Raw genomic sequence first — 26536 nt, forward strand, 5'->3', positions numbered from 1 at the left:
ACTAAAGTCAGGTATTGTTTTTAATTCTAATATTGTTTTTCGTATCATGCAATTTATAAACTGTTAGCAAAAATCAATGCATTAATCAATGAACAAAACTTGCTTCCATAAAAATATAATAATTAAGTTTACTTTATTTGATGCTTTTAAAATCGTTCAAGAATAATTCAAATATAATCAAAAATAATCTACTGATATCCAAAAGACATACTCATTCGGAGTTAAATGTCATAACAAATTATCAGTGCAAAATAATGCCAGTAACATTGATTCATCAAACGAATAACAACATAACAAACGCTGCGATGGCCATCACACAACGCCACTCTCACATCCTGTTGTTGCGGATTTTCGCACACCGCCAATCCGTATAAAAGCTCTATCAGCTGATCACAACGACATCACTCAGCGATCAGTAGTCTTCAGTAAAGCACATCCTCCTACTGCAATCATCTCTCCAATTATGGCTTCCAAAGTAAGTCAAACTAACGATACAAATCTCTCCCTGAGATACTAACAAGAGATCCAACTTTTCCAGTTCGTTCTGATCGTCGCTTCTCTGGCTTGCGTCAGCGCTGGATACATCCCGAGCGACCACTCCCATCTGTCCTACGGTGTGGCCCCGGCTGTGAGCTACTCCAACGTCATCAAGAACGTTGCCCCAGTGCCAGTGCTGAGCAAGACCATCCTTCCGGAGCCCCAGCTGTACCACGGATACGCCCAGACTGCCCCGTCGGTTGTGGTCAGCAAGCCTCTGGCTCTTACCAACCCTCTGCCCGTGTCCTATGCTGCCCCTCACTCTCTGTACCAGGCTCCGGCTCTCGAGTACACGAAGCCTCTGTCTTATGGCCCATATGCCAAGACTGTGATCGCTGCTGAGCCAACCTACGCCAAGACTGTGATCGCTGCTGAGCCAACCTACGCCAAGACCATCGTGTCGGAGCCCATCTACACCAAGAACGTGTTCGCTGAGCCGATCTACCCGGCCAAGACGCTGATTGCTGAGCCGGTGTACGGCAAGAGCATTCTCGCTCAGTCAGCTCCGATCTACGGTGGAAAGGTCCTGTCGTATGGCCCACAGGTCGCCTACGGAGGCTATGGTGCCCATGGCTGGTAAATTGACTATCCCCTTTGACTGTGATAATGTATGGGTTAAATGCATCCTTAGAAATGTTTGTGATATGTGCAAGAATAAACGTTTATTTATGAAATCTTATGCTTTGTTTTAGATTTGTTTCACTCTAGAAAAAAGGGGAGTAATATTATGATTTATCGACTCTGTTACTGCAATTTTTATTCTACTAGTTAATAAGGCTCGGTTACAAGATTATGCAAGGTAATTTTTGGAGTATTATTAGGATAATACCTACAGTTGTTATTAGAATGCGTGCAACAAATTTCTTAAAACACAACGCAAGTGCCATGTGATTTTTAATTCCAATGGACAGATTAAGAGAAACCGAATCATAACCCATACTGATCCTGAGAACCCATGTCTGTTCTGAACCTTAACCAAATGAACGTACTCTGGCCCTGGAATTGATCCTGATACCATACCGTTCGTGGAATTGATCCCGATCCCATAACGGGTGTGGAATTGATCTTGACCCTATACCCGTCCTGGCACTGCTCCCAAAGCCGTACCGGCTCTGGAATTTACTATCAACCCAGAACTTCCACTGAACCCATACTAGTCCTATTACTGGTACTGGACCCATTCAAATATTGTAGCATATACCTACCGCTACTGGAACTGATCCCAAACCAATACCAGTCCTTGAACTGTTAACAGGGTTTTCCAAGTCACTCAAATGTAAACATTGTTATTCACCGCGTGCAATATGTTATTCCACATCAATTAGACTTGTCATTTCCATCATAATCATTTTTAATTTCATCAGCATGACTTTCAACACGCCTCAAGCTGGATTGAGTTTAACAGTTCTTTGTTGTGTGTTGAAAATCATGTGTTGAAAATGAAATTTTATTTTGAAGCAAATAAACCATTTCACAGTTGTTGAAAAACATCTTGGATGCAGTGAATAATTATGTGCACATTCGGAAGTGACTTGGAAAACCCTGTAAGATTGCAAATCGGTCCTGAAACATATCCTGACCCCATCCAGGCCCTAATACTGTTGGCTTTTTAATTTGTCTCCAATTATAGTTTCAGAAGCAGTCTCAGTCAAGGAACTATCCAGTCTAGTGGTTTCGCAAGTACTATCGTCTTGAGCAAAGATTGACTATTCGGCTGCGTGGTATTTTAAAAAGTCTCGAAAGCTTGTATAGTCCATCATGGTATATTACACCTAAAAGAAAATTATTGCTGCTGAAATTTTTTTTATAGAAATGATGCCGCGATATTTTTATACATCCGGACCTAGAGTGGTGGCCACCTAAAGTAAGACACATATCTTCTGGCATTAAGGCTTCGTCGTTCCTTAAACTACTTATTGGAAAACTTGCCACTCACGTCGTATATGACATTCTTATGAATCGTAGAGCAATGCTTGGGGCAATAATTAGGCCGATATATGGAAAAATTGCGAAAAACTACGCATAAATGTATATACTGTCTGAAATCGCCAGTTGAACTTCAATTGACTGTCATCTATTGAATATGTGCTTTTTATTTGACACGTTTTTTTCTTACAATTTTTAACAGGTAATGAGATTTTTATCAATTTTTGAAAAATCGTTTTTCTATACAAATGCACGCTTTTTACTGCCAGCAAACTACCTTGAGTCTGGTATCCGCGAATCAACGGGTTGTACGATGCTATAACGATTTTTATATCCTGAAGTGTTTTTTTTTAAGAATTATGGGACATATGCATCCAGCGAATAAAAAAACTCGTTGAATATACTAAAGATGCTACATTTATTTCAAGCAGAGCGAATAATTAAACTGAAGCAGTTATAATATGCAAAATTAATTACAAAATATCGTTTAAAAGAACCACATGTGACCTCTGAGAACATGGTAGTATTAGTGTTTTCTTTGGAGGATGAACCATCAGGCCAAATAATGCTATACCACTTGAGATTTTGTTTGAGATTTTATTTTTTAGAATTTATTCTACGCGGAGCATTATTTATTAATTTAATTTTTTACATTTTTATTCATTGTTAGTACGGCATAGTGAAGTCCCGATTTTGTTTTAGTTAAATACTAAATTAAAGTTACATACTTACTTCTAGGCTTTACAAGCATTCATATATGAGAACGATCTAAAAAATTTAAAGGAAATATCCTAAGAATGATCACACAAAACAGTTTTACTTCTTCCTATAAGGTTGATAGCTCTTATTGAATTAAATATTTTCAGTTCAAATTAAAACAGAAATTGAATCCGTTGTAATAGTGAGTTCATACAAGTACCAATAAATACTATGAACTAAGAATTATCACTATCAAACTTGATTGAATTGAAATTGAATTGATCAAAATCAATTATCAACCTATTACATTTCTCTTATCAAGTCATTCACAACAGCTACAACTAGAAGATATGCTCATTCAAGCCATTTTTTAACCATGCCAATATGAAATGGACAATAGTTATGACAATGACAACAAAGACGCAATGCCGATTGATTTGATGACCATCACACGACGCCACTCTCACATCCTGTTGTTGCGGATTTTCGCACACCGCCAATCCGTATATAAGCTCTATCAGCTGATCACAACGACATCACTCAGCGATCAGTAGTCTTCAGCAAAGCACATCCTCCTACTGCAATCATCTCTCCAACCATGGCTTCCAAAGTAAGTCAAACTAACGATACAAATCTCTTCCTGAGCTATTAACAAGAGTTCCAACCTTTACAGTTCGTTCTGATCGTCGCTTCCCTGGCTTGCGTGAGCGCTGGATACATCCCGAGCGACCACTCCCATCTGTCCTACGGTGTGGCCCCGGCTGTGAGCTACTCCAACGTCATCAAGAACGTTGCCCCAGTGCCAGTGCTGAGCAAGACCATCCTTCCGGAGCCTCAGCTGTACCACGGATACGCCCAGACTGCCCCGTCGGTTGTGGTCAGCAAGCCTCTGGCTCTTACCAACCCTCTGCCCGTGTCCTATGCTGCCCCTCACTCTCTGTACCAGGCTCCGGCTCTCGAGTACACGAAGCCTCTATCTTATGGCCCATATGCCAAGACTGTGATCGCTGCTGAGCCAGCCTATGCTAAGACTGTGATCGCTGCTGAGCCAACCTACGCCAAGACCATCGTATCGGAGCCCATCTACACCAAGAACGTGTTCGCTGAGCCGATCTACCCGGCCAAGACGCTGATCGCTGAGCCCGTGTACGGCAAGAGCATTCTCGCTCAGCCAGCTCCGATCTACGGTGGAAAGGTCCTGTCTTATGGCCCACAGGTCGCCTACGGAGGCTATGGTGCCCATGGCTGGTAAATGTTTTGACTGTGATAATGCATGGATCGATTGTGTGCTAAGAGATATGTGATATGTGCAAAAATAAACGTTTATTTATGTAACCTTATGCATGGTTCTGGATTCGTTTAGTTCTAAAAAGGGGAAATTTTTTATGATTGATTTATTGATATTGACCTTGATACTGCATGATTATAATTTTTACGCTATGCAGACATATTTGACGATTCTTATTACTTGATCATTTATTTACAAAACTGGTACAAATGATAAGGGGGTTGGGCAATAACGGTACTAACTGTTTAAAAAACACATGGATCATGTTTATCTAGATAGGGACTAAAGTTTGGTTTGTATACGAATAATATTTTATCCAATCGAATTGGATTAACCTTCTAAGAATAACATGGATTTTGGACCAAATTTTTCAGAATTTATGTCAAAATATCTACTCATAACCTCTCTTTATAGACGCGTGATTTATGCAAATTAACGTGTTATACGATGCTATAACGATTTTTATGTTCTGAAAAGTTATATTTTATGAATTAGACAATATGGTACAATATTCACCCAACGAAAAAAGTCGTTGATAACAGTCACAGTTATTTCAAGCAGAGCGATTTAATAAACTAAAGCGGTTATTGCCTGTCATGGGTTCAAGTCCCAAATGAACTGTGCCCTCACCCTCATACGTAGGACTGACCATCCCGCTATGGATATTCAATAAATCGATGAAAGTCAGCCCCACTAGTGGCACTCGCAAGTTTTGACCGGTAACGGTTGTTGTGATAAAGAAGAAGAAGAATAAGTTATTTTATGCCACGTATCACGACAGGGAGCATCGACGTACCAAAATGTTCCAGTCCTTCGAGACTTTTACTGGAACCATCCTTACGCCTTTCAACAGCCTGGCTCTCCGGCGCCAGTAAGAAAAACATAGTAAACATTCTAATTTATTGAAATGATGCTATAGAAAATAGACGACCAAAGCAACGTGAATTGATTGTTATAAGCGCTACATGCATGGCAAAAATAATTAATAATGTACAACATTCATTTTCTAGAACCACCAACAAACGCCTTTTTCTGACCGATATCTTATCGGTTGAAAATATAGCAAAAATACGAAAATTAGGGGTGCGGCTATAGAAACCAAAAGCAGCGTACAACTTTTAGTTCTTTTTGGAATTTATTCCACGCTACGCATTATGAATTCATTTATTTTTTCATGTATTTATTCTTTATTCGCTGGACAGTAGAGTCCCATTTCTCAAAGATTCTTAATTAAACACTTAATTTAAGTTACAACCATAATTCTAGGCTTTATAATCGTTCATATATGAGAACAATCAAATAAAGCTCATGGAACAATCCTAAAAATGTTCACACTAAACAGTTTTACTTCTTCCTGTTATTTCAATAACTCCTATTCAATTAAATATTTGCTCATCAGATGCCTGCTGCACACAAACAAATAAAGTAGTTTCAGCAACAGTACACCCAAATATAAAGCTTGTAACAGTCTAATAGTCTCATACATTGCGAATGTATGAGAAATTCCATTGAAAACTCTAAAGAAGTTAACAAATTGAAACATAAATTGAATCTATTGTAATAGTAAGTTCAAACAAGTACCAATAAATACGATGAACTGAGAATAATCAAATATGTGACAACATTTCTCTTATCGATTCCTTCACGACTACAACAACTTGACAGAATACTTTTTTAAATTTTTTTTTTAATTGTCATTTTTAAACCATGCAATTATGAAATGACCGATAGTTATGACAATGACAACAAAGACGCAATGCCGTTTGATTTGATGACCATCAAACGACGCCCCTCTCACATCCTGTTGTTGCGGATTTTCGCACACCGCCAATCCGTATATAAGCTCTATCAGCTGATCACAACGACATCACTCAGCGATCAGCAGTCTTCAGTAAAGCACATCCTCCCACTGCAATCATCTCTCCAACCATGGCTTCCAAAGTAAGTAAAACTAACGATACAAATCTCTTCCTGAGATACTAACAAGAGATCCAACCTTTCCAGTTCGTTCTGATCGTCGCTTCTCTGGCTTGCGTCAGCGCTGGATACATCCCGAGCGACCACTCCCATCTGTCCTACGGTGTGGCCCCGGCTGTGAGCTACTCCAACGTCATCAAGAACGTTGCCCCCGTGCCAGTGCTGAGCAAGACCATCCTTCCGGAGCCTCAGCTGTACCACGGATACGCCCAGACTGCCCCGTCGGTTGTGGTCAGCAAGCCTCTGGCTCTTACCAACCCTCTGCCCGTGTCCTATGCTGCCCCTCACTCTCTGTACCAGGCTCCGGCTCTCGAGTACACGAAGCCTCTGTCTTATGGCCCATATGCCAAGACTGTGATCGCTGCTGAGCCAACCTACGCCAAGACTGTGATCGCTGCTGAGCCAACCTACGCCAAGACCATCGTGTCGGAGCCCATCTACACCAAGAACGTGTTCGCTGAGCCGATCTACCCGGCCAAGACGCTGATCGCTGAGCCCGTGTACGGCAAGAGCATTCTCGCTCAGCCAGCTCCGATCTACAGTGGAAAGGTCCTGTCTTATGGCCCACAGGTCGCCTACGGAGGCTATGGTGCTCATGGCTGGTAAATGTTTTGACTGTGACAATGTATGGGTTGGATGCGTGATAAGAGATATTTGTGATATGTGCAAGAATAAACGTTTATTTATGTAACCTTATGCATGGTTCTGGAGATGTTTCATTTTGGAAAAGGGGATATTATATATACTGATGTATTGATATTGACCTTAACAGGTTGGCTGATAAGTCCACGGTCTAACAAAGAAAAACACATTTTTTTGTCAAAATTTGTTTTTATTATAACGACCTTCCAATTTTTTGATACCATTTTAGTAGTACTCCTTCGGTTTTGCCTCAAAATAGGCCTCAGTTTCGGAGACCACCTCTTCATTGCAGCCAAAATTTTTCCCTGCGAGCATCCTTTTGAGGTCTGAGAACAAGAAAAAGTCGCTGGGGGCCAGATCTGGAGAATACGGTGGGTGGGGAAGCAATTCGAAGCCCAATTCATGAATTTTTGCCATCGTTCTCAATGACTTGTGGCACGGTGCGTTGTCTTGGTGGAACAACAAAATAACAAAAGTTGCTTGACAAAAGACGCTCTGTCTCACAAACTAATTGACATACAGACGTCAAATTTTGACACGAATCATTTGAAGGTTGGTACTATATCAAAATAATATGCATTTAATACTAGCGGCGCCATCTATGTGTCAGACCGAGGACTTATCAGCCAACCTGTTAATACTGCATGATTATAATTTATACGCTATACAGACATATTGGACGATTCTTATTACTTGATCATTTATTTAGAAAACTGGTACAAGTGATAAGGTGGTTGGGCAATAATGACCCTTTGAAACCTTGTATGTAATGGTACAGACTGTTTAAAAACACATGAATCATGTTTATCCAAATAGGCACTAAATTTTGGTTTGCACTGGAATAATATTTTATCCAAAACTAAGAATAACATGGCTGCTGGACCAAATTCATTCAGAATTTATGTCAGAATATCTGCTCAGAACCTTTCCTTATAGACGCGTGATTTATGCCTTGTGCTTGAGTCTGGTATCTCCAAATCGACGTGTTCTACGATGCTATAACGATTTTTCAAGCAGAGCGATTTAATAAACTAAAGCGGTTATTACGTAGGACAGACCATCCCGCTATGGGTATTCAATAAATCGATTAAAGTCAGCCCCACTAGTGGCACTGACAAGTTTTGACCGCTAACGGTTGTTGTGATAAAGAAGAAGAAAAATAAGCCATTTTTTACCACGTATCACGGGAGCATCGACGTACCAAAATGTTCCAGTCCTTCGAGACTTTTACTGGAACCATCCTTACGCCTTTTAAGAGCCAGCGCCAGTAAGAGAAACATAGTAAACATAGTAATCTATTCAAATGACGCTATAGAAAATAGACGACCAAAAGAACGTCAATTGATTATTATAAGCGCTACATGCATGACAAAAATAATTAAAAATGTACAACATTCATTTTATACTACCACCAACAAACATCTTTTTCTGACCGATATCTTATCGGTTGAAAATATAGCAAAAATACGAAAATTAGGGGTTCGGCTATAGAAACTAAAAGCAGCGTACAAGTTTTAGTTCTTTTTGGAATTTATTCCACGCTGCGCATTATGAATTCATTTATTTTTTCATGTATTTATTCTTTATTCGCTGGACAGTAGAGTCCTATTTCTCAAAGATTCTTAATTAAACACTTAATTTAAGTTACAACCATAATTCTAGGCTTTATAATCGTTCATATATGAGAACAATCAAATAAAGCTCATGGAACAATCCTAAAAATGTTCACACTAAACAGTTTTACTTCTTCCTGTTATTTCAATAACTCCTATTCAATTAAATATTTGCTCATCAGATGCCTGCTGCACACAAACAAATAAAGTAGTTTCAGCAACAGTACACCCAAATATACAGTTTGTAATAGTCTAATAGTAAAACAATGTGAATGTGTGACAAATTTCATTGAAAAACTCTAAAGAGGTTAACAAATTGAAACATAAATTGAATCTATTGTAACAGTAAGTTCAAACAAGAATCAAACTAAATTCTATGAACTGAGAATAATCAAATATGTGATAACATTTCTCTTGTCAATTCCTTCACGGCTACAACAGCTTGACAGAATGCTTCTTTAAGCCATTTTAAACCATGCAATGAAATAATAAGCGATAGTTATGACAATGACAACAAAGACGCAATGCCGTTTGATTTGATGACCATCAAACGACGCCCCTCTCACATCCTGTTGTTGCGAATTTTCGCACACCGCCAATCCGTATAAAAGCTCTATCAGCTGATCACAACGACATTACTCAGCGATCAACAGTCTTCAGTAAAGCACACTGCAATCATCTCTCCAACCATGGCTTCCAAAGTAAGTAAAACTAACGATACAAATCTTTTCCTGAGATACTAACAAGAGATCCATCTTTTCCAGTTCGTTCTGATCGTCGCTTCTCTGGCTTGCGTCAGCGCTGGATACATCCCGAGCGACCACTCCCATCTGTCGTACGGTGTGGCCCCAGCTGTGAGCTACTCCAATGTCATCAAGAACGTTGCCCCAGTGCCAGTGCTGAGCAAGACCATCCTTCCGGAGCCTCAGCTGTACCACGGATACGCCCAGACTGCCCCGTCGGTTGTGGTCAGCAAGCCTCTGGCTCTTACCAACCCTCTGCCCGTGTCCTATGCTGCCCCTCACTCTCTGTACCAGGCTCCGGCTCTCGAGTACACGAAGCCTCTATCTTATGGCCCATATGCCAAGACTGTGATCGCTGCTGAACCAGCCTACGCCAAGACTGTGATCGCTGCTGAGCCAGCCTACGCCAAGACCATCGTGTCGGAGCCCATCTACACCAAGAACGTGTTCGCTGAGCCGATCTACCCGGCCAAGACGCTGATCGCTGAGCCCGTGTACGGCAAGAGCATTCTCGCTCAGCCAGCTCCGATCTACGGTGGAAAGGTCCTGTCTTATGGCCCGCAGGTCGCCTACGGAGGCTATGGTGCCCATGGCTGGTAAATGTTATGAGAAACGGTACCTTGTGAATGTGATAAAACCAATAAAGCCAAAATACTAATAATCAAAAAACTCTTAAATATTTAACAAACTTAAAATAGCTTTATCTCTTGAGAAGAAGTTCATAATACTTTTCTTGCCATTACCAATTTAAGTAAAAACGCCGTTTGAATTTTTTTTCATCCACAAATTACTTGTCAAACGCTTTGGGAAACAATCACCAAAAAACAAAGACCATCGTATTGAAATGCCTTGAAATGAAAAATATCCATCTCTGAGGATGGTTAGGCACCGCAACAAAGCCGATGTTTCTGTTGCTGTTTGCTGTCAATTCAATGATTAAGGTTGAAAGATTCAAACAGCTTCAGGCGAAATTTGTAATTGTAGCCACTAAGCTTTTCAAGAGTATTGATATGTTATGGTTTCTAGCATGACATGAAAAAAATATTTTTATAACATAGATTAACCCAGAACTAGTACAGAATATCATCTTAAAGCCAAGAGTCAGTTCACACCCAACAGTAACCTCGATAAGGGCGATTAATGTACAGCCAAAAGCTCTGTTTCGTCTACAATAACGATCACCATCATGTTTTAATACCATCCCATTAATCCCAAACCCTTAAGGATACATGCCAAGGACCGATCACCAGAGCTTTGGGGCGTTAAATGTAGGCCCTCTCCCCCCATTAACAGCAATAAAGTGCTTCTGTTTTATCCAATCTAGCAGTGCACTTATGCGTACAAGATGGAAAATCTCTTTGGTGCGATTGCTGCTATTTTCCCATCGCTTAGGGCGACTGTGGAGCGACTTTTAAGAGCGACCCTTTTTTTGGTTTAATGCTCCCATCCATCCGTCCAAATATAGATTGGGTATAGGTCGCCACAACGCGACACACAACACAAGCCCCCTTGCGATCAGTATGCAGGTGTGCGTATGGATTATCAATTAAGAGACTCCACTCCTACCCTCGTTGGCTTCTCCCAGGTGGATAAAAACGGATCCGCTACCACCGAAAATAATCCGCCAAATCCAATTCGACTTCACATTCACAGGGACAAGACGCTGTGAAGGATTGTTGTGGCGTTGTGGATCGCCGGTCGGAATCGGTGTCTGGCTCGCTTAATCTTAATTGAACCGGGTGACCGAGCGAGGGTGACACTGAGCCACAATTTGCTGTGCGAGAGCATCGTTTCAAACGCGTACAACCACAATCGTATACGATCGAACGCATTGGCCAGACCACACATTCCCGCTCCAAATGCCCGCGGAGCTTGGGAAAAAGTAAGGAAATGGCTAAATAATACCTGTTGTACCACCGCCGCGAAAGAGTCCGCGTCCAACCGACAAAAGTTCAAGGTAGCCTGCGTGTGTGTCGCGTGGTCGTCGTCGTTTCGGACGGGCCCTTGTTGTGACAGCAGCACGGTGTACGCGCCTGGCCTTAGACCAGCCGTTTTGCGAGCGGAGGGAGCGATGGAAGTGAAACGAATTGCAGAAATGAGTTGTGTAAAAAAAATACCATCGTCATTTTACCCGGCACGGGACAGAAAATCGCACATGCTTGTTCGTCTGCGTTTTTTTTTTTGTCTCTTCTCGTTCGTTGCGCTCTACATTGTCGATTGCGTAACGTTCGACCAGCTGCCAAAAAAAAGCCAACAAATTCAAGTTTCACTTACTGGCGTTGTACGCACGTTGTTGCCCGGTGCACCGTTTTGATGGCGGATGGGCTATGGTTTTTTTTTATTATGTCCGATCGGTCTATCGATCGGTGTCAAGCGAGGTGTGCACTATTTTGTTCATGGCCTGTGTTGCAGTTTCCTCCTTTTGCGCGGGAGTGACAAAGCGAGGTTCGTCACTTTGGCTGGCTGCGAGGTCATTGAAGTCTTTCGTACCGAGATGTAGCTTTGCGGCAGTGATCGGCAACTTTTACTCGCTAAGAAGCGTTATGATAAATCGTTGAAGTTTCGATGAAACATAAAAAGATTATTCCACTCATGTTATTGTGTGATTAATGAAATTTATTTAATTAATAATGTCTCCACCTTTTTTTTTTCTACACAATTCAATTTAATATAAATTTAGTCAAAGAATTTGTTAAGCGAAGTGCGCTATTTAAAAGTATTATTTTTGTGAATAAATATATCTTATTCTTAGTTGTAGTAGACTTTCCAACTAAAGCATAACAGAAATTCATAATGGAGAAATGTTGAATTGAATTAAAGCGATTTGACGGGAAATTCAAAGACAATTTCATTTATTTCAACAATTGCTCGGAGTTTCAAGTCGTCATCCATGTATTTTGATAATATTCACTAGACTAACTTATTTTTGCGCTTTGTATTTCACATTTTTGTATATTTTTTTTTCAAAAATTCACTATTACTACATGACTTATTACAAAAAAACGAATTTAAGATCGTACCATTACTTTAATGACACTTCTTTAAGGAAAGATACTAACATTTTACAGGTTTTTTGTAGTAACTAACGCATTTTGAATTAATTTTAAATTTAATTAAATCGTCCAAAAATATAAATAACATATTTTAGAATGGTTGTATAGAAATTGTTTTGAACTATTTTAAAAAGTATTTTAATAACTTGGTTTTTAGATTTTTATGAAGTTTATAAGGATAATTTACAAAATATATTTGTTTAAAATGTTTAACAAAATATATTGAATCATTCTTTTCTACCAAATTCTGCCATCAACCTGTACGTTACTGCCAGGCCGCTCCGGATTCGGCCAATGTTGTCCCTCGATTATCGTAGAACGCAATTTGGCTTCTCTGACCCGTTACTACTCATGTGCCGTGCTTTCGGCGCCGTATGAGGAGCTTTTGGGCCGAGGATTTCGCAGACTGAGGTTAAACATTCGAAATTCTGTTTAAGTACTAAATTCTGTTCCAAAGCGCGTTTTTCATGTTCTATGTTAGTTAGCTAGTTCTGCTAACGATGGATGGTAAACAATGTTAAAATGGTTGGAGAGAGCATTACTGTCCATCAATTAACAAATAAACAAAAACAAAAATCGTATAGTAAACAATAGGGTAAAAACAGATTCACAAACTAGTAAGTAAGCCGACCAGTAGAAAACAAATTAATTAATCAATTGATGAATTTTCTGCAAAAGCATTAAGTAAATCAATTCCAATTCAGACTGTTCTCCAACGTCCCCAGTTGCCGACCATTGACTTAAATGATAGGAAATGATGCGCAAGGTGATCAGTACTAGTGAAGTGAGGAAATAATAATTGCTCTTCCTGTCCCCAACTTTTCGAGGTGACGATTAGAAAATCGATATAGTTACGATTGTTTCGTTTACTTCTACTTATCCTTATTACCCAGCTCAATTGAGTATATATACACTGGTAACGGTGCACTATCCATCATCAAACACACGATTGTTTCGATAGGTTGAAGAAGCAAAAGTTCTACTTTCAATCCACTATGGCTTTCAAAGTAAGTAACATAACAGTCTTTTAAATGCCACATTCATCCCTAAATATCCTGTAATTTGTCCCCAGTTCATTGCACTCCTGGCACTCCTTGCCTTTGCCACAGCCAGCTACATCCCAGGCTATTCCGCCGGCCTTCCGCACGCTGGATTGCCGCTCGGTTACGGATCACCCCTGCCGTACGGTTCGGTACTGTCTGCGCCGCACGCTGTCGTGCCGCTAGCTCAAGCATCCCATCTGCACGTGCAAACGCCCGCACTGAATAACTTTATCTATCCGGTGTCCCACCTGGCGGTGCCTGGCGGTAAAACTACGCTTACCAAAACGTTCGTCTCCACTCCCACGTACGTCACTAGCCATGTGTCGGAGCGAGTGCACACGGACGAACCGGTGAAGCCGGTCGCGGCGCCTGTTTACGCGTACGGCAAGAATGTGATCGGCGCTGTAGCACCCCTGGCGTACCCCGAACATGCGTACCATGGTGTGCCGAACGGTGCGTACGGTGTTGGCTATTACGGACACGTGTATTGATTTTGTACTCTTCCAACCGTTTGTGAATAAATTGATTGTTTGATTGGGTTTAAATTAAAACGTTACTGGAATGAAATTGAGTGAAAGAAAAGAATATCTTGTGAATAAATACTAGATGAGATCCCTTTCATTGGACATATGATCTTTTACAGCGGTTTTGTCTTTTTGATTATTGTATGATGTTAAGTGATACATTGATGTCTTTTTGTGATTTGATGGCTGATGTTAACGTTTAGACATAACGTGACAAAAAGCTTAGAAATTGTACCACAAGTATCATTACCGCTGAAAATCCCTTTAAATTGTGTTATCATAACTTGTTTTTCTTGTATATAAAACATTGTTTTTTTTATAAAATATATCTAAAGCCCTTGCCGTTGTTTTAATAAAATCAATTTTAATTATATATTTTTTTAAATAAACCATTCAAAAGCTTAGGAGCAATATATTCTACTCATGTATTGAAAAGGGTTACATGAATTTCAAAGACAACATTTCGCTTCACCATCTATTGTTATTATTGAACGTAATAGTTTTTTTTAATAAAAAATGCTAAGAAATCTTGAAAAAAATTCAAAATTTTCAAAAATGCAAAACCCTGCATACAAACAATTCCCTTTTGCTATGACAGTGTCATCTAGTGGCGTCACTAGAAAACCTACCATAATCTGCCAAACAGGCAAGCATTTTATAGTTTGCTGTTATGGCAAACTAAGATGACGTGAGATTCTCACTATGGCTGCATTCAATGCTCTGCGGAAGGGCATGAGAGCGGTTTATTTATTTATTTTTTACTACAACGTTTTATTTATTTTATTTTTTATTTTTATTTTTATTTTTTATAACATTTTTGCAATATTTTTAAATCAATTTAATGTGAGTTATTTACACGTAAACATTTAGTTCATGGAAAAGTTATATTTCGCACAACAAAGCAATAAGAATCAAATTAAGAAAACCAATATTTTCCTTAGCTTCTAGAACACAATACAAAAAAGTTATGCAAATGTGTATCTTCTCATCATAATAACTCCATCAAACATGTTTAATTTTTTTCATACTAAACTCAAAAATATGCATTTTTTCTGAAGTGCAACTGCACCAATACATTACCGTGCTAATCCGTATGCTCAAACCCCTCAATCACAATAATACAAAAAAATGATGTCAACCTAATCGACCATAACCCTGCCCTCCCGGCACATGTTCCCTTACCGAGCACACCGAAACCACCCACCACCCAAGAATATTCGACTAGAAGATGTAAGGGGTTGGAAGGGTTCCACTACTTGCATACTCCGCACCAATACGCACAAACACACACACGTACACGAAAAAAATGAATCATCCATTAAATGCAACACAAGTTCGAGAGGGAATATACGCACGAAGAAGAGGAAGACATTTTGCGCCCTTATTTTGTAACATAATCGCGAAATAGGGGTGAAATAATAATAGCCAAATATGTGCCCTGGTCGCTCTTTCACTCTTTCTCTCTTGTTTGTATGTGACTGAGAGCGAGAGAGAGAGAGAGTGTGACGTCCTCAAGCATTGCATTCAAAAAAGGGAAGGATGCGTTCTCGCCGGCTTCGTCGGGGCTAGGAATATGATGCTGTCGCTCTGCCTTGTGAGCGGGGGGTGCGGTGGTCGGCCTGAGCCTATGAAAATGCTTCGGCCTCGGCTGGCGTTTTCGACCGCGTGTTGTTGTTAACACGCTAGAAGTTGTCAACTATCTTGTACAACACGCCACGCAACCGGTGGCAATTATTATGTAAAAGACGTGTGTATTAGTGTGTTTGCATGGTCGTTTGGGTGATTTCTGCAAGATTTTATCTTAATCGGTCTCATTAAATATAAAAGCGATTGGGGAGTGTAAAGAAAAATTGCGAAGGCAAATTAGCTTCCGAATTGTAATTTTTGCTTATCAAGATTTGTATTAAAACTCACTGAAAGCGTTACATTTTAAATGAGGAAATAAATACTCTTATTTTTGGAGAAGAATACCCTCGTAAAGCAGCTGCAGCGTCCAAGCTAAGACCAAAACAAGAACTCGTTCGGCGTGATTATCGCGCGCGCGCGCGAGCCTCCTCGGTTTGAGGAGGAAACCCGTCCAGAATGGAAACATTCGAGACACCGGCCGATTATCCATCCTGTCTCCTGTCAACCTTCCGCACCTTCACGTCTATGTGTGTGTGTGTGTAAGTATGTTTGCCAGAAAACTGGTTCGGTCGTTTTTACCGGGTGCATGTTTTCATTTGAAAACGCGCTCAAAAACCACCAAAAAACTCACCAAAACAGCGCTTCTGCGGGCGCGAACGCCCAAGCAACAAGTACAGCAATGGCACACACACATACACACACACACACATGATCGGTTTGGAAGATCACCCGGCTTCTCAACAACCGGGGCCGTGCGTATATCGTGCAGCCCCGAGGGCGATTGGTCGCGTTCAGTGCGTCTTCAGATAAATACCAGACGACCCCGGCAGTGGTGGTGGTGGTGGTGGCGGCGTATCAGACATTCTTCACCACTCCGCTGCTCGCTTTCGGGATCTATTCTTTGGACTTTTGCTTCGCCTCACCGTCTCTTGGCCATTCTCCTTCGTGCTTTATATTTTAAGCATCGCGATGCGAAGGGAAAACCAAAAGCGAAAGAACAAAAGCGCGCAACGACGAGGCGCACAACGACGACTGCGAAATAAAAGAAAAGCGGCCTTATAGTTCGAATCTCTGGATGGCCACCACCATCACCACCGCCACCAACTGGCTTCTTCCGACCGTTGTCCGCCGGTGGCCGGATGTGTCCATCGGTCGGAACAGGTTTTGGGCCGCCGCACAACATTCACCACCACCCCAGTGCTGCTGCTGCTGCTGCTGCCAGCCGTTTCGACGACCAGCGCACAGGGGACCAGGGACGACGGTTCAAAAGATCGAGCGGGACCTTGCCCCCCCCCCCATTCCCCACTCATGCATTCTCGTTCGATAGCATAAGCTGAAGATTTTGCTGCTGCTGCTGCTGCTTCTTTGGGGCAGAACAAGCGAACAGGGGCAGAACACATCCGAGACCGTGCTGGGGAGTTTCGTTGGCAGCGCTGTTAATCCATCCCTTCTGGTCGGTTTCAGGTGCGACAGTCATTTTTTTTTTCGTTTGTCTGTTTGCTATCCCTTCGCTCCCATGATGGCGCAGTAGAACGCACCTTATGCTACAAGGTAACAATTCACTTTCTTTTCTCTTGTTTTGTCGAGACAAATGGTTATTTGTTCGATTTAGTAAAGATGGGGACGATTTAAGCCTCTTTGTTTATGGGACAGCAATTGAGCGTAATGTAGGAAAATCAAACAATAAAACATTTTGCTATCATAATAAGAATATAAGATATTACTTTTAATAATTGTTAACAAATATTTATACATATATCAATAATTTATTTCCTACAACGAGTTTCATTTTCATCTTTTCGTAATTATTGTGAAAGGTCAGTCATGTATTGGCGAAATGTAAACGGCTAACTCACACTTTTTTGCTGTTTTAACATATTTTTTCATGAAATAGAGAGCTCTGATCATAGTTTTCTATTTTTAGATAACTTATTTTTGTTTTTAGAGGCATTTAACTCAATTTATTGGATGTTACTTAGAAGTGAATGTTTGAAAACCATCCATTGATATATTTAAAAAATAAGATACAAAATAAACTAATTCATTAGGGAGACAAAATGAATAACAATAACAGATGAAACGTAAGAAAATAAAACCTTGTAAATAAGCACAAACGAATGTTCAGGATTCAGTGAGAAAGTAAGAAAGTAAAAAGAAAAAAAACTAAGTCAAAATATAACAGAACACGCTGAAAATAAAACCAAATCAGTTGTTCTTCCAAGCTTTTCCGGCTCTTCCTGTTGTCTGGTCACATTTGCTAAAAATTCAAATGTACCACTTTTCGCGCCAAAGTGGTACAGGGTTTCTGGTACTTAATTTAGCTTATCATGATAACACGATGTCTTTGAAACAATTAATTTTGAATGTTTTTTTTTTCTCTCAAATTTTAGTCCACAAATTAACTCCAAAATATTACTTTATAACTTAAGACTTGAGATCTATTTATAGGTTTGTTAGTAAGGTATGCGGGTTTTTTATCCCTACGATTTATTAGAATCGTCCCATTGCAAATCAATACAAATGATCCGAAAATTCTGCGCTTAATAATTTGTGGAGACGATACAAAAAAATCTGGGAAGCATTCAAACATTTTCGGGAAGCAACCAAAAAGGCTTGGGAAACCCTGTAAAATATCATTTCAAATTGATCTATTCGTCGTTGCACCATTGCAATTGGTGATGTTTATCGGATTTGCTGTGATTTTGTAAACATACGTCCCAAGAACTCTGATCACTTTTACGAATCGTCATAAGTCAGTGCTGTAACTGTCGCACGATTCTTCAAAATATTGATAATACCCAGAACCTTCAGACTTATCGTTAAAATTTCCCGCTGTCTTAAGATGAATGGCGAAACCCTGTGAAACTCTAATTAGTAAATGTATTGGCTCCAAATAGCTTGTTGTCGGACATTATCTACAATCGGTTTGTGGAATGGGTGTAGCACATATTCTATGAATCCCGTAAACGAACCAAATCCGTTAAAATCACACGATAACGTTTGGTCAATGTCCAAGCAAGTGAATTTAGTATTAGATTTTAGTCATGACGACATATTCTCCTAAGTACCTTTACCGAACTGAGGATAAGAATTTCGACAGTCAAATTAACCTGCATTATGTGACGGATGATGCGAGACTCGATCCGGCGCTTTCTTTGTTGTTAACGTCGCCGCCTTTGTGAGCTTTACCACGAGACCCGTACCGACGAGGGCTGATAAGAACTGTATAAAAGCTTGTTTTAAGCCGCGACTCAGAAGAAACTCGAAGATTTACAGCAATCGCCAGTCAAACCGACTAACATTAACCAAGTAAAAGTTCTTTAAAAACATATTTTTCTTAGGTCTTAGCCAACTGCTATCAACTATTTCTTCACAAGCATTTCGAAACGAAAGATTATAGTTCGCTCCAAAAGGGGAGTGCAACATTTGCTACAAAAACAACGAACAATGGTGCAAACATTGTTATCGTTAGTATTTTAAAAACATTTCTCTATTCCACTATATGAAACCTTTCGTGTTATCGGACGCTATTGCTTGATGGTGACCGCGGGTTCGGGAGCGGGTGTGACTCAAGCTCCCTACGTTTTGCCCTTGCATCAACGGGGCGTTCTTAGCAACGTGGGGCCTATTTGTAGTACCTAAGACGCGTAACGTTTGAGCTCGCTGGGTCAGGTGGAACGGGTGGTGGATGTGGATGGGTTGGGGGAAAAGGGAAGCCATTTGCTTCGGTGTGTTCTATCGTGTGCCGTTTGTGAGCTTTCGAGTGGCCCGGGGTACATACATAGACCCCCACCCCCCCCCCACAACGATCCTCACGATCTGTCCCCCGAGTCTCATCAGGCGGGTGGCGCACTCATCCACAGTCCCCATTTCACAACCTCCACACCCCTCTCCCGTGTATTCTCTATGTACAAGAGATGTTCTTTTCTTTTTTGCTTCCTTCTATTGCTGCTGTTGTTGTTGTTGTGGGTGGGTGGTGAGAAGGTTTTTTGTTTGCTTCCGTTTTTTTTTGTGTTTTTTTCGCTCGATTTTTTCCGTCTGGTCGTTCGTACTCCAGCTCCACGCGAGCGCCCTGGGTCGGACAGCCGGACAACCGGTGGGTAAGATGTGTAGCAGGCCAAAAAAACAACAAATGCAAAAAACGCACACCACACACACACACACACACCGCCACAACATCGTGGTGACGCAAAATCGTGCGAAGGAAATGGGCCAGACGCGGCCTCGGCATTCGGCATTCGGCGGGTGCCACCGCAACCTTTGCCGCCGTTCGCCTTCCCGCCCGCTCGGGGTCTTTCCCCGTTGGCCATGCGGAACGCGAACGCGAGTGAGAGAGCGAGAGGGAGTTAGCAAAAAAAAAAAGAATGACCCCCAAATGAAAAGAAACTTTACCGTCGGTTTCTGCTGCTGCTGCTGCCGGGGGGGCCTCGGACCACCGCAACCCTGCACACTGGTCCTCGGTGCACTTCCGCGCAACGACGCGAGCGCGAGGACGTTTGATCGTTTCGTTCGGTTGGTTGTGGGTATGAGTGTGCGATTTTTTTATATACACATTTGGTCGAGCTTCGTCCGTGCTAGGTACGTTTCTTATTTGCGAAGGGAGGTGGGAAAACAGGAAGTTCTAATGTTTCTTAGTCTAAGAAATTATAAGTAAAAGTATAAATAAAAACTATAATATTTTAGTACAAGTAGGCGCGAAAAGATTTTAAATTTAATAGTTCTATAACATAACTAATTTAAAATATTGTTAGATTAAGAGGGATGCTTCTTAGAACCAAACAATTTGACTTAAATGCTGAGTAATTCCAATGGGTTTAGTTTGATTATTAAAATAACAATATTTTACTCATATTTTACTAAGAAAAATCCAATTTATTTATTTAAATTTACAATTGTAATAATTATACAATCTTAAAAGGTATATAGGATGTATGTTAGGAATAAAATAAAAAAAAAATAATTATTTCATAACAAACTTTTCTAAACCCAGCACCAGTACATCGCCCTGTGTTTTAAGCGTTTCATGCTATTTAAGCTTAAAATGCTTTCATTTAATTGCCTAAAGATATACAAAATTTAATGTGAACTACCGGTTGTGAAGGGCTGAAACAAAACTCGATGAATATGGGAAACATACAGGTCTATTCAGGCCCATTATATTGCCTTCGGAAATTCACTCCCACGTGCATGATGTTAATGTTGGTACCGGTTTAGAACTGACGTTCCCGTTCGAGTAACCCGCCGGTAGATACGAGTCAACGAAGCACAAAAACGGTACAAACGGAACAAAGAATTTAAGCCACTTTCTACATTTGCCAATACATTAACATTAGTTTAACATTAGTTTACCAACATTTTCATTTTTTAACATTTTCTAATCAATGAAACCGCTTACATCTGAATACTTCCAATTCCTATACAGTCGTTGCCGCTAAATTGTGACTCTAACTCACCTTTTTTTTGTCTCGAAGGCACCAATTTTTGACAGCGTGTCACAATTTTTGCCTAGAAGCCATACATTTTTGACAGTGCGCATCAATTTTCGTCTCTAAAGCATCAATTTTTGACTGTGAATAAATCGCTTTATTTACAAAATTTAACATAATTTCTGAAACTGTGTGTTCGGAAATTATTGAAATTAAGGTAAGTAGTGAATAATTTCATTGATATAATTTAAAAGATAACAATCAGTTATTTTGTGAGTTTTAATGAAGCGAAAAAAGGCATGTATTTGTAGGTAAAAACAACGGCTCTAGAAATTATTAAATTTCATTATTTTTTCTCAAAAAACAATGAAAGTACACGGTTTTTGTTTTTGATTTAAAATTACAATTGTTCAAAATGTGCTTAAATATCTTGTGAAATTATCATTATTCCTACAAGAGTCCAACATTGATTACTTACAGACAAAAATAAGTGCGTTAGAGTCAAAATTTGATGCCTTTGAGGCAAAAATGGATGCGCACTGTCAAAAATTGATGCCTTAGAGCCAAAATTAGTTTGAAACGACTGTAAATGCAATTTTTATTCGGCTACTTTCTATTCGTAGTTACCCTTCAGATTTGTTATCAGATTTGCGTTAACAACTTATGGTTCAATACAGGATAATTATTTCACTTTCAAGTTTATAAGTACTTTTCAATGCCAAAATACCTCTAATCGTACATTCTTAATGTCTTGTAGATTATGTCTTGCACATTATAATTCATCTCTTTATGGAAAAGCCTTTTAGTTTCAACATTTTCAAAAGTTGGATGTTTGAACTGAAGATGTAAAGTATTGTTTGTTTTCATATTATTCGAAAATATTAATAATAAAAACGAAGATTTTAAACGCCGTTCAGTATCGAGTTCAGGAAAAGTTAATAATTAATGTTAAAGATTGAATTTAAACTGAAGCATTTATTTGTTGCAATTAGTTTTTGCCTGTTTAATTGTTTAATTATTCAGCACTTCCTGTTGGCATTATGAAACAATTCTAGTCATTGATTTTTTTTCAAGTAGGTTGCTTACTTTTCTCTTTTCTTTCTTTGTTTGCGTTTCTTTTGTATTTCATGCCGGTGCTAAATTTACTTAATTCCCTTCGTCAATGCTCAAAATTTGATTTGCAATAATTTTTATACTAATTTATAACATTTTATGTTAATAATAAATAAATTTAACCCACTAAAATGCCCAAAACTAACCAAACAACCTACACCTCCAGGGGGATTCGGCTGGGCTGGAAATAGTGAGCATACCACTTTTTATGCGTTTTTTAGCATCATCATGCCTGCTTCTCTACCCTCACTCTTCATAAACCCCAACCCCGACTCAAACCCCAGTTACACTGCCTTTCTCTTTTTTGCACACAGCCCCCCCCCCCCCCCCTCCATACGTTTATTCGCTACTTCTTCTTCGCTCGCTCGAGACAGCATCCCAGCACCAGCACCAGCACCACCAGCCGTGTGTACATAAAGATGCGTGTGTATAGCGTCCACCACCACCCTCCACTGGCTTATGTACACCCAACGCATACTACGATGACGACAACGACAACGACGACGGCGAGAGATATCATTACTCTTCATCTTTTTCCATTGCGCGCCACCAACCCCCCCCATCGATGGCTCACCCCATCATCGGTGGTGTGTTCACCTTGTGTTTTTTCCTTCCCATACCCTTTCCCTTCGTGTACTGCGCGGGTCGGAAACGCTCTAGCTCTCTCTCCCTCTCTCTTTCTCTTACACTCACGACGAGCTCCACCGGAAGGCCGGATGAATATTTTTGCGAAAAAACGGAAACCCACCACCTCCCCCTCCCCCCTTGCTGGATGGGTTGGAGGGGAGTGGGTATGGAGGGGTAGTGGGTGGTTTTGATGTTTTTTTCTTTTCCTTTCGGACATTATTGATATAATAATTATGACGATCGTTATCATTCGCCTTGTGTGTTTGTGTGGGTGGGTTTGAGTGGGTGGGGAGGATGAGAGTTTACAAAATCTGACAGAACTGTAAGTGGCGGATAGAGGAAGTATGAGAGAAATCGAGAGAGGGAAAAATAGACAAAAAAAGAGAGAGAGAGAAAGAGAGAAAGAGAGAAAGAGAGAGAGAGTCTCGCATTCGACCGAGCCTGCAAAAACTCACCTTCGCCGCTCTCTCTTTCTTTCTTTTTCTCTCTTTTATTTCTCTCTCTCTCTCGCTCTTTCTCTCTCCTTCTCTCTCTAATGTGCTTCTTTCGATCAAAATGTTCTCCCGCGTGACACACACACCGTCATACGCTAAATCACCTTCCACAGCTCAGCTCCCCCAGAAACAATGGACGGACAGGGGTGGGTGGGTGGTGTAGCCATGGGGTGAGTTACGGGTAAGGGATGAGCGAGACATAAACGCGCGCCCTCGTTTGTGTGTGTGTGTTGAGTTTGATGTTTTGTTCACGCAGCAAAACTGGGAAGAAAAACGGAAAAAATAACCCCCCCCCCCCCCCAACCGGAGCCACCTCCCCCAGGCCTTCCCTGCAGAAGGTGGCAGGAAAAATGCTCCATGCTCAACCCACAAGTGCGAAGTGAAGCAGAATTGAAAATCTGGCTGGCCCGGCTGAGTTCTGGGTCATGCTGGGCGTTCGAGGGGGGGGGGGGGGGATACCGGGGTCGAGGCAGCGTCGGCAAAAGGTGACGAAGGCTTATGTATTTCCATTCTGTGCACAATGAACATGCGTGCAATGTTGGCCTGGTGGTGCTATTGTTTTCCCCATCTTTTTTTTTTCTTTTTGGTTTCGTCGGTAGGTGGATTTTATTTTTATCTTTTTGGGTTTTTTTTGCTGAACACTTTTTATGAAGGAATGATGGAGAAAAACGGACACTCACACCGGTGTACATACACAGTTTGGGGAGAAATGCTCGGAAAAGCGCTTAATAGAGTATGAAATGCGTTGGACTAAGGTGAAGGTGCTAACTTTAACCGGCACTGGGCAGGCTTGATGGCGAAGAAAGTTGCCAGACGAAGGTTAAATGCGAAGTAAAGGAATGCTAAAGTTTTAAACATAAAAAGCAAAACAAGTGAAGAACAGGTAGTAGCTTTCAACAGAGAGATTGAGAGAAGAATAGAAGACAAATATAATGCAAAAACAACAACAAAATACATTGGAAATTGTAAAAAAAAACTCATCTAATGAAGGAAATAACAGACAAATAAGCTGGTTGAACAATTAAAAAGAAATCAAAACAGTAAAAGAAGTACGACATGAATTAATTAAATGTTTATAACAAAAACAACAAACAGTTGGAGAGGGAAAATAATGAAATGAAAACCCCAAGATATTTGTAACTGGAAAGGAGATGCCATAAAAAGTTGCACAGAAATACAAAACTAATGAAAAACGAAAGCCAAATCAAACCGAAAAAACACATGAAAATAGAAAACAGAAATATAGAAAAATATGAAAAAAAATAGTAGAAAAAATCATAATACGCATCATAACCAGTTAAGGAAAAATGAAAGAACAGAACAAACAAGATAATTTATAGGCTTAGAGCAAAATATGGATCAAATGTCATGAAATGAAAGAAAAAAAAAGAAAAACTTGCCTAAATGATAATTAAACTAGACCGTATCTAAGAAAAACATAGAAGAAATGTAAAAAACAGCAACTTAATACAATTTCATACCAGTCAAACAAGATCGTTGAACTGTACAAACAGCAAACGGTTACACACGGAACGAACCTAGCCAAACATGGCAATAAACTTCTCGCTTATCAATCCTTTTGAAGCAGCAAGCAAACCTCTGGAGCCCGAGTTGAGGGGGTTTACAGGGGAGTGTTTTGCATGTTTACATACACAAACTTCGATCTAGAAAACTCCAGAAAGTTTGCGATAAGTAGCCAGGCCCGCTCTCGCCATCGAATGCGGGTGTACGTTGTGTTGGGAAATAACCTTTAAAACTGTGGCCTAAGGGACTACTACTGAAAGTCTCTCTCTCTCTTTGTCTCTCTATCGTTCTATTTCTCTCATTTTTTGCTCTCTCTTTTTTCTCCATCTCGCTCGCCCAACTATCCCACTAATCCACCTGTTCGGCTGGAAGTGGTGAGCAGCACGGTGAGATATAGATAAGCAGGATACAAATGCAGCAGTCGCGAACGCACAGGCTACGCACACACAGCGCCACCAGGAAGCAAGAGGGCGGGTGGCGGGGTTGGTGGGAGGGGGTGGGTGCTGGGTGGTCGACATAGGATCGAACCGAACGTGCTGTGTGCATCCCCGCATGCTTTATGTATGGTTTTATGTACTCCTAAACCCTATGGTTTTAGGGTTTTCAGGCTCCCTCCCCTGTTATCTCTCTCCATGCCTCCAAATTCTCGTCTCCCGTCTCAGTGCAAGGGATGGTGGTGTCCACCGGTCGAGTTTTTGGTGGTCGTGCCTTTACAGATGTTTATTCTTCAAACGAGTTTAGGGCTGCAGTTTTGGGCCGCTGGAGGCGGCGACGTTGGCGGCTGCGGCGAGCGGATGAGGACAATTCTTTGATCGGTGGTCATACTTCTTCTTTTGAAGATCATGCTGCCGAGGAGTTGGGTGGTGGTGCTGCTGTTGGTTCTCTCACTCACTCGACGTGTCCTTTAGATACAAAACAAAAGAACGAATGATCAAAGTGAATTTCTTTCGTGAGGGATTTTCGAGACGGTGTAGCTTAAAAGCGCTATTAGGCGTAGGATTAGCATGGGATTTGCAATCTGTGTCCGTTCGTTTAGCGTGGCAAAAGGCTCCAAAGGGGTTTGGCGCTCTATTTTAGCAACGTTATCCTTTCTATTAACATTATCTTTGCTTTTTTTGTTGCTACAAATTGGGTAATTTTGTTAATTTTTTTGCTGTATTGTTGTTTTGCTTAAAACAAACGTAGTTAAATGTTAAATTTAAGTTAAATTTACTTTCATTCCCCTGCATATCTTTTGTAACTGATGCTTATTATTCTGTTAATATTTTTTTCATAAAATAATCTGGTGTATTTCAAGTTTAATATTTGTTTTATTTTTCAATTTTTTTCTTCATATTTCATGTTTTTATGTTTTTTTATTCCATTTCATATCCTGTGTTAACTGATACTATGTTTTTATTGCTTTGTGGATAGTTTTTTTTTCATATGATAAACTAGTATAATTTAAGTATATTGTTATCAATTTTCATATTTTTATTCCTTTTAATTCATGTTTCTTAATGATGTAATATTTTTAAACATTTTTTCATGTTTTTGTGTTTTTTTAGTATAATTTTGTTTATAGCACAGTTTTATATAGTACAGTTTTTGACACTAGTTATTAGGTCCTGAATTTGCATGCAGTTTGCAATCAAATAATATGAAAATATAACACTTTAATTATAAGTAAACGAGCACATAA

The 26536-nt window shown here is 40.2% G+C and overlaps 5 protein-coding genes across 5 annotated transcripts; all 5 read left to right on the top strand.

Annotated features, from left to right (window-relative positions):
* Nucleotides 1-370: 370 nt before the first annotated feature.
* On the top strand, nucleotides 371-1216 carry LOC5667910 (cuticle protein-like). Its single transcript, XM_001688196.2, has 2 exons — nucleotides 371-475; nucleotides 539-1216. Exons 1-2 carry the CDS (start codon nucleotides 464-466, stop codon nucleotides 1115-1117), a joined length of 591 nt encoding a protein of 196 aa, XP_001688248.2. The 5' UTR covers nucleotides 371-463; the 3' UTR covers nucleotides 1118-1216.
* A 2529-nt stretch (nucleotides 1217-3745) lies between these two features.
* Nucleotides 3746-4555, top strand: LOC133393586 (cuticle protein-like). Its single transcript, XM_061659168.1, has 2 exons — nucleotides 3746-3772; nucleotides 3836-4555. The coding sequence occupies exons 1-2, from the start codon at nucleotides 3761-3763 to the stop codon at nucleotides 4412-4414; spliced, it is 591 nt and encodes a 196-aa protein (XP_061515152.1). The 5' UTR covers nucleotides 3746-3760; the 3' UTR covers nucleotides 4415-4555.
* A 1707-nt stretch (nucleotides 4556-6262) lies between these two features.
* Nucleotides 6263-7127, top strand: LOC4577593 (cuticle protein-like). Its single transcript, XM_061659190.1, has 2 exons — nucleotides 6263-6391; nucleotides 6455-7127. Exons 1-2 carry the CDS (start codon nucleotides 6380-6382, stop codon nucleotides 7031-7033), a joined length of 591 nt encoding a protein of 196 aa, XP_061515174.1. The 5' UTR covers nucleotides 6263-6379; the 3' UTR covers nucleotides 7034-7127.
* A 2228-nt stretch (nucleotides 7128-9355) lies between these two features.
* On the top strand, nucleotides 9356-10077 carry LOC133393800 (cuticle protein-like). Its single transcript, XM_061660355.1, has 2 exons — nucleotides 9356-9383; nucleotides 9447-10077. Exons 1-2 carry the CDS (start codon nucleotides 9372-9374, stop codon nucleotides 10023-10025), a joined length of 591 nt encoding a protein of 196 aa, XP_061516339.1. The 5' UTR covers nucleotides 9356-9371; the 3' UTR covers nucleotides 10026-10077.
* Nucleotides 10078-13092: 3015 nt separating this feature from the next.
* LOC133393914 (uncharacterized) lies at nucleotides 13093-14086 on the top strand. Its single transcript, XM_061661004.1, has 2 exons — nucleotides 13093-13485; nucleotides 13551-14086. The coding sequence occupies exons 1-2, from the start codon at nucleotides 13474-13476 to the stop codon at nucleotides 14010-14012; spliced, it is 474 nt and encodes a 157-aa protein (XP_061516988.1). The 5' UTR covers nucleotides 13093-13473; the 3' UTR covers nucleotides 14013-14086.
* The last annotated feature ends 12450 nt before the right edge of the window (nucleotides 14087-26536 follow it).

The sequence above is a fragment of the Anopheles gambiae genome, chromosome 3 (genome assembly GCF_943734735.2).
Source record: "Anopheles gambiae chromosome 3, idAnoGambNW_F1_1, whole genome shotgun sequence".
NCBI lineage: Eukaryota > Metazoa > Arthropoda > Insecta > Diptera > Culicidae > Anopheles > Anopheles gambiae.